General features: G+C 44.0%; 1 protein-coding gene across 1 annotated transcript in view; it reads right to left on the bottom strand.

Moving 5' to 3' along the window:
• Positions 1-13,405, bottom strand: part of LOC137426704 (mechanosensitive cation channel TMEM63B-like) — a 116,552-nt gene that overhangs the window by 84,629 nt on the left and 18,518 nt on the right. The window contains exon 2 of the mRNA XM_068115495.2: positions 8,250-8,534. Coding sequence (XP_067971596.2) covers positions 8,250-8,519 — 270 coding nt within the window. The 5' untranslated portion in view covers positions 8,520-8,534. The remainder of the gene's footprint in view (positions 1-8,249; positions 8,535-13,405) is intronic.

Here is a 13,405-nt window from a genome sequence, read left to right as displayed (position 1 = left end):
TCCGCAAGGACTGCTAGTAACAATTTGGGTGATATTTCCCTTCAGCAGCTATTAGATCATGTACCCCAGGTCCGCAAGGACTGCTAGTAACAATTTGGGTGATACTTCCCTTCAGCAGCTATTAGATCATGTACCCCAGGTCCGCAAGAACTGCTTGTAACAATTTGGGTGATACTTCCCTTCAGCAGCTATTAGATCATGTACCCCAGGTCCACAAGAACTGCTTGTAACAATTTGGGTGATACTTCCCTTCAGCAGCTATTAGATCATGTACCCCAGGTCCGCAAGGACTGCTAGTAACAATTTGGGTGATATTTCCCTTCAGCAGCTATTAGATCATGTACCCCAGGTCCGCAAGGACTGCTAGTAATAATTTGGGTGATATTTCCCTTCAGCAGCTATTAGATCATGTACCCCAGCAAGACTGACACGAAGCTGCTGGTCATATTTTGAAGAATCGAGTATCTCCTTGTAGTCCAGCGGATTAGCAAACCAATTGTTCATTTTTTGATAAAAGCATCAAAATTGGCACAGACATAGATAATTACATAGTAAACAATTTCAGATATGGAGGCACTTGAAATTGTACCTATGTTAGCCAGAGCGGCCATTTTCTAATATGGCCGCCAGGCTGCATTAGCGATATAGATAATGCCGACTAGATGTCTTTGTTTGTGTCTAATAGCCACTTTAGAGCTGCCAATTGCTCATGATCTTATGCCAGAATATTAACCAGGTGCTGGCCTGAATATTTATGGGTGCCATTTTTCAAAATGGCCTCCATGTTCACAAAATGGGATCATGTCTGAGCATATTGCTTTAAAACAGTTCAGCTTATGTAAAAATTGACGTACAATTTTGAATTCAGGTATATTAGTTTCTTGTAAAAATTGAATTCAGGTATATTAGTTTCTTGGACATTCTCCTTCACACCAGCAGAGAGCTGTGCATTTCAGTGCAGCCTTTTTGCACTTGCAGCGGTTACGGCATCCCTTCTTGCAGCCACAGGAGATCAACTCAAAGCAGGTTTTGGATTCTTCAGGAAGTGTCGTCCAATTTGGTTGATAAAGTCCATCATCAGTCTTTATCCAACCCCAGCTACATGGAGAAGGAAGTGAAGGCTGTGGAAGGAGTGTCTGGCCCCTGATATGGCCACGCTGGAAAACAGCCCTCTTAACATGTTGTCCTAGAGCAGCCTGTGTTGGAGGAATTCGCTTAATAGAGTTATTCTTTGCAAACAGCTTCTTCCTAGCCTTGTTAACATCAGTGCAAGTACTTGTTAGATCAAAGAGGAGTATGACGAACCTCTCAATGAAACTCATGCTTTGTTCCGAGATCCCACTGGGAGCACGTGTCAGTCGCAAAAGTGCATCAGTGAGCTCCGGCAGTGAGTTCCAAGTAGCCCATGCAGTTTTCTTTCCATGTCGTACAAAGGCTGACACCGTATCACACCGTACAAAGGCTGACACCGTACAAAGGCTGACACCCTGTTGGGGCATGAAACATTGGAAGCGCACGTGATTTCTCTGGACCCAGACAGGCTGCAATTTTGTGGGTTGGTATGTAGCGAAAACTCTTTCCTGTTTCAAAAGCTAGCCACAATTCATCTTTATCTGGTAGTGTATGAGCTACCATCACAGCCAACACCACAACATCGGTGTCAACAGTACGTACTAGTATCTGGTGATGTCCGTGCTTTGCAGCATGTGCTACATGCAGCAACATTCGACTGTCTACCTCTTCATGGATGCATGGTGCAAGTGAGTCAATGTCCTGTTGTGGTGGCACACAGAGTACCCGGTCCACATCTGTGACTACCAGGTCCTTGTTTTCAGAATCGAATGAATGGATGAGTACTTTTGACAGGAAACTGAACAGTTCTGTCTTATTGATATCCACACGCAAGAAGTCCTGCCAGTTTTTTGGTATGGGTGCAGACCTGACAACATGTCTGCGAACCCCCTTTCCACGTTTTGCCCTGGCTGCTGCTTTTAGAGAATCAATTACAGAGCTGTCCCAGACCAGATCTAGACGTGATGTATGTTGAAGCTGTCCGAAGATGTATGGGATGAACACCTGACTGGCATATTCAAGAAATGTCCTTGCAGTTCCTGGTTTCAGCATTTGAATGATGGCTGCTCCATCTAATACTATATTGGTAACACTAGGAGCTTCTGATTGTGAATTGGAAAGGCCTTCTAGACACGTCAACAAGTCACTCTTGGTGCCTAGGTGAAGTCTCCCTGCCTCAGAGTGCTGGTGGGCATCCTTGGTTCTCGTGTCGAAAGAATTCATAAAGATTTCCATCCCGAGTCTGACAGCCGATACACACCGAGAAAATAATTCCATGTCACTCTTCAGGGAGGCAAACTGTTGCTTTCCCTTAGGTGCTTTGTCTATAGGGGTGCCTAAAAGTGGTAGCTTATTATGGTGAAGTACATCATCGATTGACTTGGTTCTGTCTCGGAGACGTTCCTTTGTGAATTGATCAAACTGTTCTTGTCCTAGGTTCTTGGCAGTGCGGACTGTCTTCAATACTGAAGGGTCTGCAATTTCTTTGGTATCAAGGACAAGTAAGTCTTGGCTCTCCTCATCAAAAGGGTTGTCGAGTTCCTCGATTACACTCACAAGTGAACGAACATCTTTTGCAAAGGATTTCTGTACACTCGATGTTTGATCATGGTGACATAAGTCTACTCGTTTTTCCCAGTGAAGCTCCACATTCTCGAATTCCTGAATAACTCTGGCATCCTCTGGGCCAGCAATCATCCACCGCCGCAGAGCACTTGGGTTCTCTGTGAGGCCAATTGCCCCTCCGTCACCCTTGATGCAAGCATTATTCTGTTCATGTGCTTGATCAATAGTGATGGCTGAGAATACCCATTTGGTCTTCTGCACCGTAAAGTGACCAGCACTAAATTCTCTGTAAACGTCTGGGTGTTGCTTTGACAGTTGAGCCATATCCCTCAGATGCACTGGTATCCATCATGCATAGTTTGTGTGATCTAGTGCACAGAACCATAGAGTCAGTTCTGTCGGTGCATCCGGATACTTAGTAAAATTGGCTTCTCGTATGGAGTGCACATAGATTAGAATGCAAATTTCCAGTGCCATTGTTGTTCCCCAGTACTGAAACTGTCGGCAATTCGGTTGTCTGTCATTACACCAGGCATAAAAATCCACTGGGGTCTCTCCATCTTCTGTATTGGCAACACTGTAGTGGTTATAGGCTCGATGTTGCAGAATGTAGAAGGCAGCAGCTGTGATTTGGTGTGCCATTCTTGTTTGTGTAACATGTGCTGCCTGGAGGAAGGAGTCTGCTGTTCCTGCTGTAGTAATCTCTGCTTGTACCAGTGCTTGTACCCATCCACTTCCACGTAGCCAGTCACCCACAGTCTTCAGAGCTGCCATCTCGATGTGGAGACCACCGAACATCACCACCAATTGATCTTCTCCATATTTCTCAGGCCACTTCCACTGGATCTGTTTGGCGAGAGCATATAGCGGCTGGTCAAATGTCAGCACTGGTGTTTGGCCTGTGTGCAGATGTTCGATAGCATTCTTCACGACATCCATTGAGTGTTTAATCATAGCCACAGTGTGGGCACACTCCTGGAAAAGGGGGAGTAAGGCAGTGGGTGTGATGATTCGATCACCAGGGGTTTGATGGCTTGCATGGTATGCAGCCCATGATATGTTCTCAAAGTCCTTCTCTTCGTCATCATCAAGGACATGTCTCGTGTTTTCCAACAACCTGTACTGTTGTTCGGTATGGGTCTTGAAATTACTCCTTCGCAGGGAGGTGACATGGGTAGCCGGAACAGTAGATTCCTTGATGCTGGATGTAACAGGCGGTACATCAGCATAGAAATGTGGTAGATCACCAACCGTCTTCGAGCCAACATTGCCTCCAATTATGACAATACCACGGTCTACTCTAGCATCTGCGCAAGTGGGATGTTGCAGCAATGAGATTCCTGTTCCGTGGAATGAGTCTTTGGCTGTGGTTGCACTCGGATTGTGGTCAATATTGTCCACAGCAGCAGTTGTGAATATGTTGCCACGCATGGTGGTTGGACAAACCACTTGCTCCATGCAAAAGCGGTGGCAGACATTGTTCCCCATCTCAGCAGAGAGGCACAGCACGTGGTCATTTGAGATGCTGAGGCCGAGATTGAATAGCCTGTCTACCAGTTCTTTCTTATGAGGTTTTGCATGCAGCATTAGCCCAATGTATGTTGGAAGAGGTGTTTCCTGGGAGGTATCGTGTCTGATTCATGGAGTAGTGTTTTTCTGGGTTCGCCTGTGCTTGACACAGTTATATTTCAGAAGCTGGGAAATAGCCAGTGTTGCTGGTGTCGAAGACACCAGGCTTTGGTCCTTGATGCTGGGGCCCTTCAGCACCATGCTTACTAAGGCAAGCAAAAGTTTTGGCACAGAGTTCTCCTGGCACCTTTCATCAAATGACCCATTGAAAGGCACTGAGTCTTCGAACATGTGTTGACGTACAATGTGTGCAGCACGTGCAAGGTAAACCGTCACTATCAATGTCCCCATCACAGGCTTTGCCTAATGCAGCACTGATATCCATCAAATACCAGCACAACATCTCTCACCTTATTCTGAGCACGCAGGTCTGGGAACTGGGCCAATAGTTTTTGCTTCCGTCATGTGGTATTTACTCTTTTGTCGTGTGCAACTCCTAACTGTTCCATTCTTGACATGTAGAGATGTGCCAGATCAGCAAGCTTAAAGACTGGTGCAGTTCCTGATTCCAGGCGAGTTTCTTCAATGTACGTCACAAGTTCACCAAAGGCGATTCCGGAAATTACACGTTCGCTATCTGTCCCTTGCTGTGCATCTGTCTTGACCTTTCATGCGCGATTGTATAGGGCTGTGTATGGTATTTGGCTTCCAATGCCACCATGTCACCCATACTGAGCCTGGCCAATAGCTCAGTATCCTCAACAACTGCTGCACTTGCCCGTACATTGCGGTAAATCTGAAATGTTGAAGCCTCATGAAGGCCATCATTACCAGCCAAGTGTCCACAGAAGAAGCATGAAGGCTCGCTTGCAATTGTTTCTGTGCTCGCAGGTCACGATCTAGTCCGTTTGCATGGAGTATCACAACTTCCACTCGAAGTAGCTGCTGCACTCGGCATTGTTCTTTTCTCTGCTCTTCGCAGCATTGTACTGTTGTAGCGGTGCATGCATGTGTGATGCCACTTAGCCTCATTGGCAACCATAGCAGCTTCAATACCAGAACCACCATCTATTCTGTCTAACTGCAATGTTCTTGGTAACTGTCTTAGTTCATTGAATTTGACAAGGTTATCAGCAAGTGACTTGTACCCTCTTCCAATGTCTGACCGTTTCGACAGTGCCGGGCATCGAAGCGACTCCATTGTTTGCTCCTGGCATATAACACAAAGTTCCCAGTTTGTATGAGCTGGCTGTTGATATGCAGGCGATGCACATGTGTCCACAAGTTTGAACCGTTTTGACACAATTAATTAATTGTCTTAGTCGCTATTATGTGCTATCGGGTCACCGATTACTGCAACCGCCACCTCTGTATCACAATATCCACCATCCACCACCACCACCATACTCTGCAAAGACATGTAACACATTATTAGGTTGATTGTGGTCGCTATTAAATTCATTTGTAATGTGATTGAGTTAGCACTGAAATTTTCAATAAATCGCCACCATTTTCGTAAAATGGTGGCCATTTTGAAAAATGGCGGCCATATATATTTTATGTAATCCTCTGTTTGATATTCTGGTGCAATAGTTTTACCAACTTACACCTTTAAAACGACTTTTAGAATCATAAAGTGACATCTAGAGCGGCATATTTATATTGCGAATGCCATATGGCCACCATTTTGGAAAATGGCTGCCCTGCCCGACAGAGGTAAAATTTCAAGTGCCTCAATATCTGAAATTGTTTAGTATATAATATTCTATGCTTGTGCCAATTTTGGTACTTTTATCAAAAAATGAACAATTGGTTTGATATGTTGAGCTAATCCGCTGGACTATTGCTCATTTTCAATGTTGCTACTGAAGAAAGTTTCACTTTCGAATCAGAGTCTTGCCAGAACATGCTTTCCAATTCATGGCGTTCATGCGACTGTGTAAATGTGTAGCGGTACTGTGAGCTTCTGCAGTGGTTGAACCTTTGAAACTTGAGGATGGAGCACTCTCAGTACTGGTTGATTGTTCAAGGCGTTTGATTTTTCCTTTGTCTGTGTGCACAGCACAACATGATTTATGACACACTAGTAGAGCCTGCGAGGAATCAGCACTGAGCACGAATGTGATTCTATCAATCGCATTACGATTCTTTCCGTCTCTTAATTTGTGGCGTGCCGATGTTGCTTCGCGAAGAGACGATAGACCTTTTTCTGTGGCTTGAAAAAGTTTGTCTGATTTACTCTGCTGGCAAATAATGCAGTCTTCATATGCTACACACCAGCTGCTGGTCCTTTTCAGTTGCATTAACGACTCCATTCTGACCTGAAATGTAATATATATATTAATATAATTAGACAATATAAATAATAATAGTAATTATCATAATAATAATAATGAGCTGTGCTTATTGTTCCATATAGTGGGGCGGCTTAGCCCAAATATTCAAAAGAATTGTGCATTTTGTGAAACAAGCACCAAATTTGGCACAAATGTACATTAATATGTTGCGAACATTTTCAGATATTGGGCCACTTGAAATTCCGTAATTTTTTTTTTCTAATTTTTTCAAATTTCGTAATTTCAAATTTTTCGGGTGACACCGTCACAATTTCGGTCTTCGAGGCCGGCCGATAGGCAAAGTGTGACCGGAAGGGACGAGGTTCTCCTGACCACGTGGCCCTCGATCTGGGAAGCGAGAGGCGTTCCATTAGTGGACGCGCCCCTCACGCCCGACTTTTGGGCGGCCCCGGCAGGCCGTTTGTTTTGACGTTCCGTGACAGGCCCCGCACCCCCACCTCCGGGCCGACCGGAAGCTTGTGCTGAGTACATCATACCTGAACAACTCAGTGAGGCAGAACACAGCAGTGCACACCAGGGTGACCCCTTCAGTGCATAAACCAATTAACCTGTCCACTGCAGGGCATATAGAAATGAAGTTATTTTCTGCATATAATAATAATATAAGTTCAGTTCTATATAACAATTTCTGTTATCACCACTACCACTACAACTACCACTACTACAAGCTTTGTCTGGAATTTTGTGGACTAACAGACAAACAGACATACAGACAAGCTGGGATCAAAACATTACCTCCTTCCACCATTGAGTGTAGAGGTAAACATCATGGAAATTATATCATGCCCTAGATTTAATTCATGCTTACCCGTGTATTTGCTTCACTGGTTCACAAGGTCTTTTGCATACATGTAATTCAGACTCTCGTCTTCATTGCTGACCACACAATGTTCGCAACATATTAATGTACATTTGTGCCAAATTTGGTGCTTGTATCACAAAATGCACAATTCTTTTGAATATTTGGGCTAAGCCGCCCCACTATATCCGCCGGCCTCGAAGACCGAAATTGTGACGGTGTCACCCGAAAAATTTGAAATTACGAAATTTGAAAAAATTTGAAAAAAAAAATTACGGAATTTCAAGTGGCCCAATATCTGAAAATGTTCGCAACATATTAATGTACATTTGTGCCAAATTTGGTGCTTGTATCACAAAATGCACAACAGGTTTGCTATGCTGCTACACTAATAGATCTGTGCTCCATGTGAATATTTTCTATCCATGACTTGCGTTTGTGGGGTTTTTTTTGGTTTTTTTTGCATTTTTCAAGGTGAATGAGTCAATTGCCGGCCTGGTAAACAGCATATTTGGATTCAGCATACCTTAAAAGAGTTCAAAAGTCTGTTTACCAACTTTTCCTCAAAAATGCCTCATACGCTACAACAACACCCATATCGGAAAAATTGGTCTAGTCTAAAAACGTAAACTGCTCAGCCTGGCAGAGGCATGCGCTCTATAGAGAGAGTGTCATCCTATTGCTTGCGTCTATAGTTTCACAGCAAACTAATGTTTGGAGTTATTTACAATTGCTCTGGTCATTGATCCCATCCCCGACCCCAATATTTATTAAAATTACTCTCAAAAGGTTTGCATATTATCCACTCACCAAATGATCGCTTCCTTTTAAGTGATGACACAGAAAACAAAATGAAATAGCGATTCCTCCCTATTGCGTCACCCTACCATCCACAGCACAAAATCGATGGCCAGAACCACGACGACTCCCCCGAAAGGTGATCCTTGTAGCACAGAGTTCTTTCCCCTGGCGCTGTAGCACTGGTCTGAGGTGTTGCTCACGGGCATTGCACTGGTGGCTTCCGACGATTCCTCCACACTTGCTGGTGTACTCATTGCCATCGTCAGGCTCGGTACCAGGATCAAGGTGAGGGCCCAGGCCGAAGTTGATGGTGTGGAGGCCAGGTGTGGGAATAGGAATCTTTTCAGCATCATCATTCTGTCCGCATAGTCCTGGAAGTCCATTGATGGAAACGAGAGAAACATGACGTCACGTCATTACTTTGCTTTTTCAACCCTTCTGCACCTGTCAAGATATAATAAACAAAAAAATGAAAATATTGAAACAACATCAACAACCAACTGGTGTTGTGAACTGCTGTGAAAGTTGTGAAGTGCAAATCCGCGATGCGCAAACTTCGGGGGTAATGGGAAAAATAGGGTTTGGGACTGCAACTTTAAAATTTGTCCAAACTGTACCCTACATTAACATGTTTGTACATTGTGTTTGTGCCATTTATTTTCATGATTAAAAGAGTTATTAATACCATAAAATAAAGTGTTATTTTCCTGTATTAAGAACGTAAAATAAAGTTTATTTTCTTGAGTTACTAAGATCATGAAAATTACCTTTAATAATAATGATGATTAACTTGATCAAATAAGGTGATGGCGATGCCAATCAGAATCGTACATATCCATATTGGCGGCCTCTTCTTCACCACAATATGCTATATATTGATATACAGCACAGTTCTTGGAAGTATTATGAAGGCAATTTGTGTTCTAAGTCTTCAAGGATATAATTCAATTTTGATAAATGTTTAAAGAGGTTTAAAGGTGTACTGTATCAATAATTAAATTCCGGGTTTTACTGCCGTTTTCTCCAGTGGCTATTACATCACTCTATCTAACACGTTACATTAGTTATTCCTGCCTGTTGTTTGTGTCCTTTATAATGTCCTTAAAAACAGTAAGCTTCCGGTTTGGAATGATTTTAAATTTTTCTTTGACTGCCAGACAGACAGTAGAAAAATGATCTCACTCCTATGCGCATGCGCGATCGGGACGAATTCAGAGCCAAATATGGTAAAACGGCAAAATTGCCCATCAACTCATATTCCAATTCGTGTGCAAAATATAACATTCAATTTAAATAATGTGTTCCTCGATCATAAACTGACGATCATAAACTGATGAAACAGACAGACAGACGGATGGACATGAAACAATTGCTTCACCCCAATTTTTGCTTCGTGTGTGTGTGTGTGTGTGTGTGTGTGTGTGTGTGTGTGTGTGTGTGTGTGTGTGTGTGTGTGTGTGTGTGTGTGTGTGTGTGTGTGTGTGTGTGTGTGTCTGAAAACCATAGGAAAGAAACAGGGCTCGGCTGATCACCAAATTTTGCATTTGTGTTGGTGGTACTCAGGGTCAGGTCGTGAGCGCAACTCCCCTCCCCCTGCGTGAAAAAGAGGCGACTTATGATTCCCACCTGTGCACGTGCCAAGTCGTGCCATAGTGCAAGTGCTTTACTGGAGCCTGCTGCAGACAGGGGGGATTATATTAGCCACAGTACAAAATATATCTTTGTGTGTTTCTGTCTTAATCAGGAATGTGTGAAGGGTCACGCCATGCAGGTGAGAGCCCGTTAGCTTTCCGTAACACTCAAGTACTCTGAACAGCACGTGAACCAAAAGTTACCAACTTTCCCCTCCACCCCACACTCACCCGTCGTCCCCCCGCCCCCTCACCCAATGCTGGTCAGCCAACAAAATCACCTGGTCACTGAGTCCACCGAGGGGCACACACACTTCGTAGAGGCTCTGACATGCCCTCTGGAACTAATAAAAGCACGTACTGTGCTTAGAGAGCATGTGTGTCGGAGCTGGAGTAGGGAGCTCCTGGTTATTCTTGGGTAAAATGCCAGGGGCAAAGAAAAGGCCCCTTTATATAAGGATATGTGGCAAAGTATAGAAAAGAAGGGACATTCCATAGCTTTTAGAAAATGCCAAACAATACAAAAGAAGGGGCATTCAAAATATCTCGTGTGCATGCAATCTCAGGTGCCAATTTGATTCATACACCTGCATGAAGAAGTAAATGCATTTTATTTGCCAGATGTAGGGTACCCCTTTATATGAACTTTTCTAGAGCATTACTTGGTTCCTCCTAAGAACACAAGGGTAGTACAGCATGCACACGAGGTTTTTTTTGAATGCCCCTTATTTTGTATTGTATGGCATTTTCTACAAGCTTTACACAAAAAATCTTTACATCACCACTTTACATGCACACGATTGCATGCACACGAGAACATCACCGCTTTACACAAAAAAGGTGCAAAAACAGATCCTTGCAACTACAGACCAATCAGCCTTCTCCCAATTATCAGCAAAGTCATGGAATCCATCATTGCTTCGGATATCAAATCTTTCCTCTTCTCCAGTGGCTTGATCTCTGATCATCAATTTGGTTTCAGACCTGGTCACTCTACTCTGGACATGCTGCTTCTGCTTTCTCAACAATGGATGGAGGTTCTCAATGCCAAACAGGAAATTAGAGCTGTCTCCCTTGACATATCACGTGCCTTTGATATGGACTGGCACCCCGCTCTGCTCACCAAACTATCCTCCCATGGTATCCTTGGAAATCTCCACGCATGGCTTGCGGACTTCCTCTCTAGTCGTAGTCAACGTGTGGTCCTGAATGGGTTTCTCTCATCTCCCCTTCCTGTTCAGGCTGGAGTTCCCCAAGGCAGTGTTCTGGGCCCTGTGCTTTTTCTGGTCTTCATCAATGATCTCTCTGACTCTCTTGAAAATCCTCTCTATCTCTTTGCTGATGACTCCACTCTCTGCCGCTCCATTCCTCATCCCTCAGATCGGCAATCTGCAGCCTCCTCACCCTCTGCAGACCTGGACAAAATCACAGACTGGTCAAACAAGTGGAACATGTCTTTCAATCCAGACCAATCTCATACTCTTACTATGTCTCTCCGAAAAGACCGAATGGACAACCCTCCCATCTACTTTCTGAACAATCCTCTCCAAGAAGTTCTGTCACTCAAGCTTTTGGGTCTCACTATCTGCCATGATCTTTCCTGGGAAAACCACATTTCCAATCTGGCCTCCAAAGCCAGTCGCTGACTGGGCATCCTCCGTCGTGCGAAGTCCTTCCTTGGCACACCTGAGCTCCTCACCACATACAAGGCTTTCATCCGCAGCTCAATGGAATACTGTTCTCCTTTCTGGGCCGGTGCTCCTGCCTCGCACCTAGCTCGGCTTCACGCTGTTGAAACCAAAGCTTTCAGAATCATTGGAATCTCACGCGATGAAGCTAACTCCGAGGGCCTTTCACTTACTCACCGCAGGCAGGTTGGTGGTCTTTCTGTCTTCTATCGACTCCTTTCCGGCCTTGCTCCCCCAGCTCTCTGTGTGCTCTGTCCCCCAAATATTCCTACAGGTCGCACAAGATCTGCCAGCAACCGTCTTATGGTTAAACTGCCAAAATCAAGACTCTCTGCTCACCTTCCCTCCTTCATTCCCCTTTTCTCCCGCCTCTGGAACAAACTCCCTCACTCTCTTCAATCCCACTCCTGCCTCCAGGTCTGTAAAACAGCTGTTCACCACCATCTCTTATCTTCCCCCATCCAAAACCTTCATCTTTTCTACCCCCGCTAATTTCACCCCAGATTGACTTCTTTAAAATACCAACTTATTTCCTGGAAGTCCTTGCAGTGTGCTTGTGTTTTCTACTTCTCCCCCCCCCCCCCCCCCATTCCCACACCTTCTCCCCCCAAGCCCTCTCCCTCCCACAGATCTGCCGATGTCCCTGCTCCCAAATGTTGTGTTTGTGTGCTTCCCCTTCTCTCCCCATCTTGTCTACCGCTCCCCTTATTATATGTTTTATGTGTCTGTTTGATTTTTTGTGTGATAAATGTTAGCTCTGTCACAAGCCTCGAACCTGTATACAAAAAAAGAAAAGAAAAAAAAAAAGCTATGGAATGTCCCTTCTTTTCTATGCTTTGCCACATGGTACATGCCCTTATATAACTAGAGGTTCCAGGGAACCTGAACTCAACTGGTCTATATCAATATGGTTAGAATATGCATAATAGAAACACAAACTATATAGTTTATATGTGCTAAAAATATATGACAAAAATTGATTTTCAATATGGCTGCCCTGCCGCGCCCATCTTTGGGCGTGCAACGCCCAAATGCAACCCCAAACTAGTTTATGTATTAAAGATGCTGCATAACAAGTTTCATCAAATTTTATCAATACTTGTGACTTTTAGAGCGTAGACGTCGAATTGTTTACAGATGACAGACAGACAGACAGACAGACGACAGACGGACAACGGACACTGGGTGTCGACAAAAACTCAGCTGGACATAGTCCAGTTGAGTTAAAAAGAGGCCTTTTCTATGCCCCTGGCATTTTTGACAAGATAAATCTTTATAACCCTGTTTGTGAACGTCTGTTTGTTCGGTTGTGCCTCATGGACAGCCTAAGAAAGTGACTTAGAGAGGCAAGAGGGTGTCCATAGGGGGTAACTTTCATGACAAAAAACATGGGCGCATCAGATTTAGACTCGGGGCGTGCCCAAGGGGCGTGGCTTCCTCTGACTATAAAAGGGCCATTACACACACGTGACAGACTTTATATTCAGGGCAACTGTGCTAGTTTTAAATACAAACCAAATTCCTTTGGTCATTGTACAAGACTTTATTCAAGACAAAAAAAAAGACTTGAAAAAGTAAGGGGAAAAAAACATTCAACCCAGATGGGATTTAGAACCCACAATCCCCAGCTTAAGAGTCTGATGCTTTATCCATTAGGCCATTGAGCCAGCACATTAGAGTTATTTTTTAAAATATTTTAAAGGGGTATAAAGTGTGTATATATGTATATTTATATATACAACATACCAGTAGAAGCCGAGAAACATATTTTCAGTCCCCATGTTCAAGCTGCATACAGAGAAACAATCCCTTATATAAACGGAGGGGCGCTTTGCACCTCCCTTTGATTTGGTGCGAGCCTCATTCGATTGTGTTTTGCTTTGGGATCTGCATAGCGGCTGAAGTACTGCCCTCGGTACCTTG

The sequence above is a fragment of the Myxine glutinosa genome, chromosome 5 (genome assembly GCF_964187855.1).
Source record: "Myxine glutinosa chromosome 5, kmMyxGlut1.1, whole genome shotgun sequence".
Lineage (NCBI taxonomy): Eukaryota > Metazoa > Chordata > Myxini > Myxiniformes > Myxinidae > Myxine > Myxine glutinosa.
This window is presented reverse-complemented; position numbering and strand designations above follow the sequence as displayed.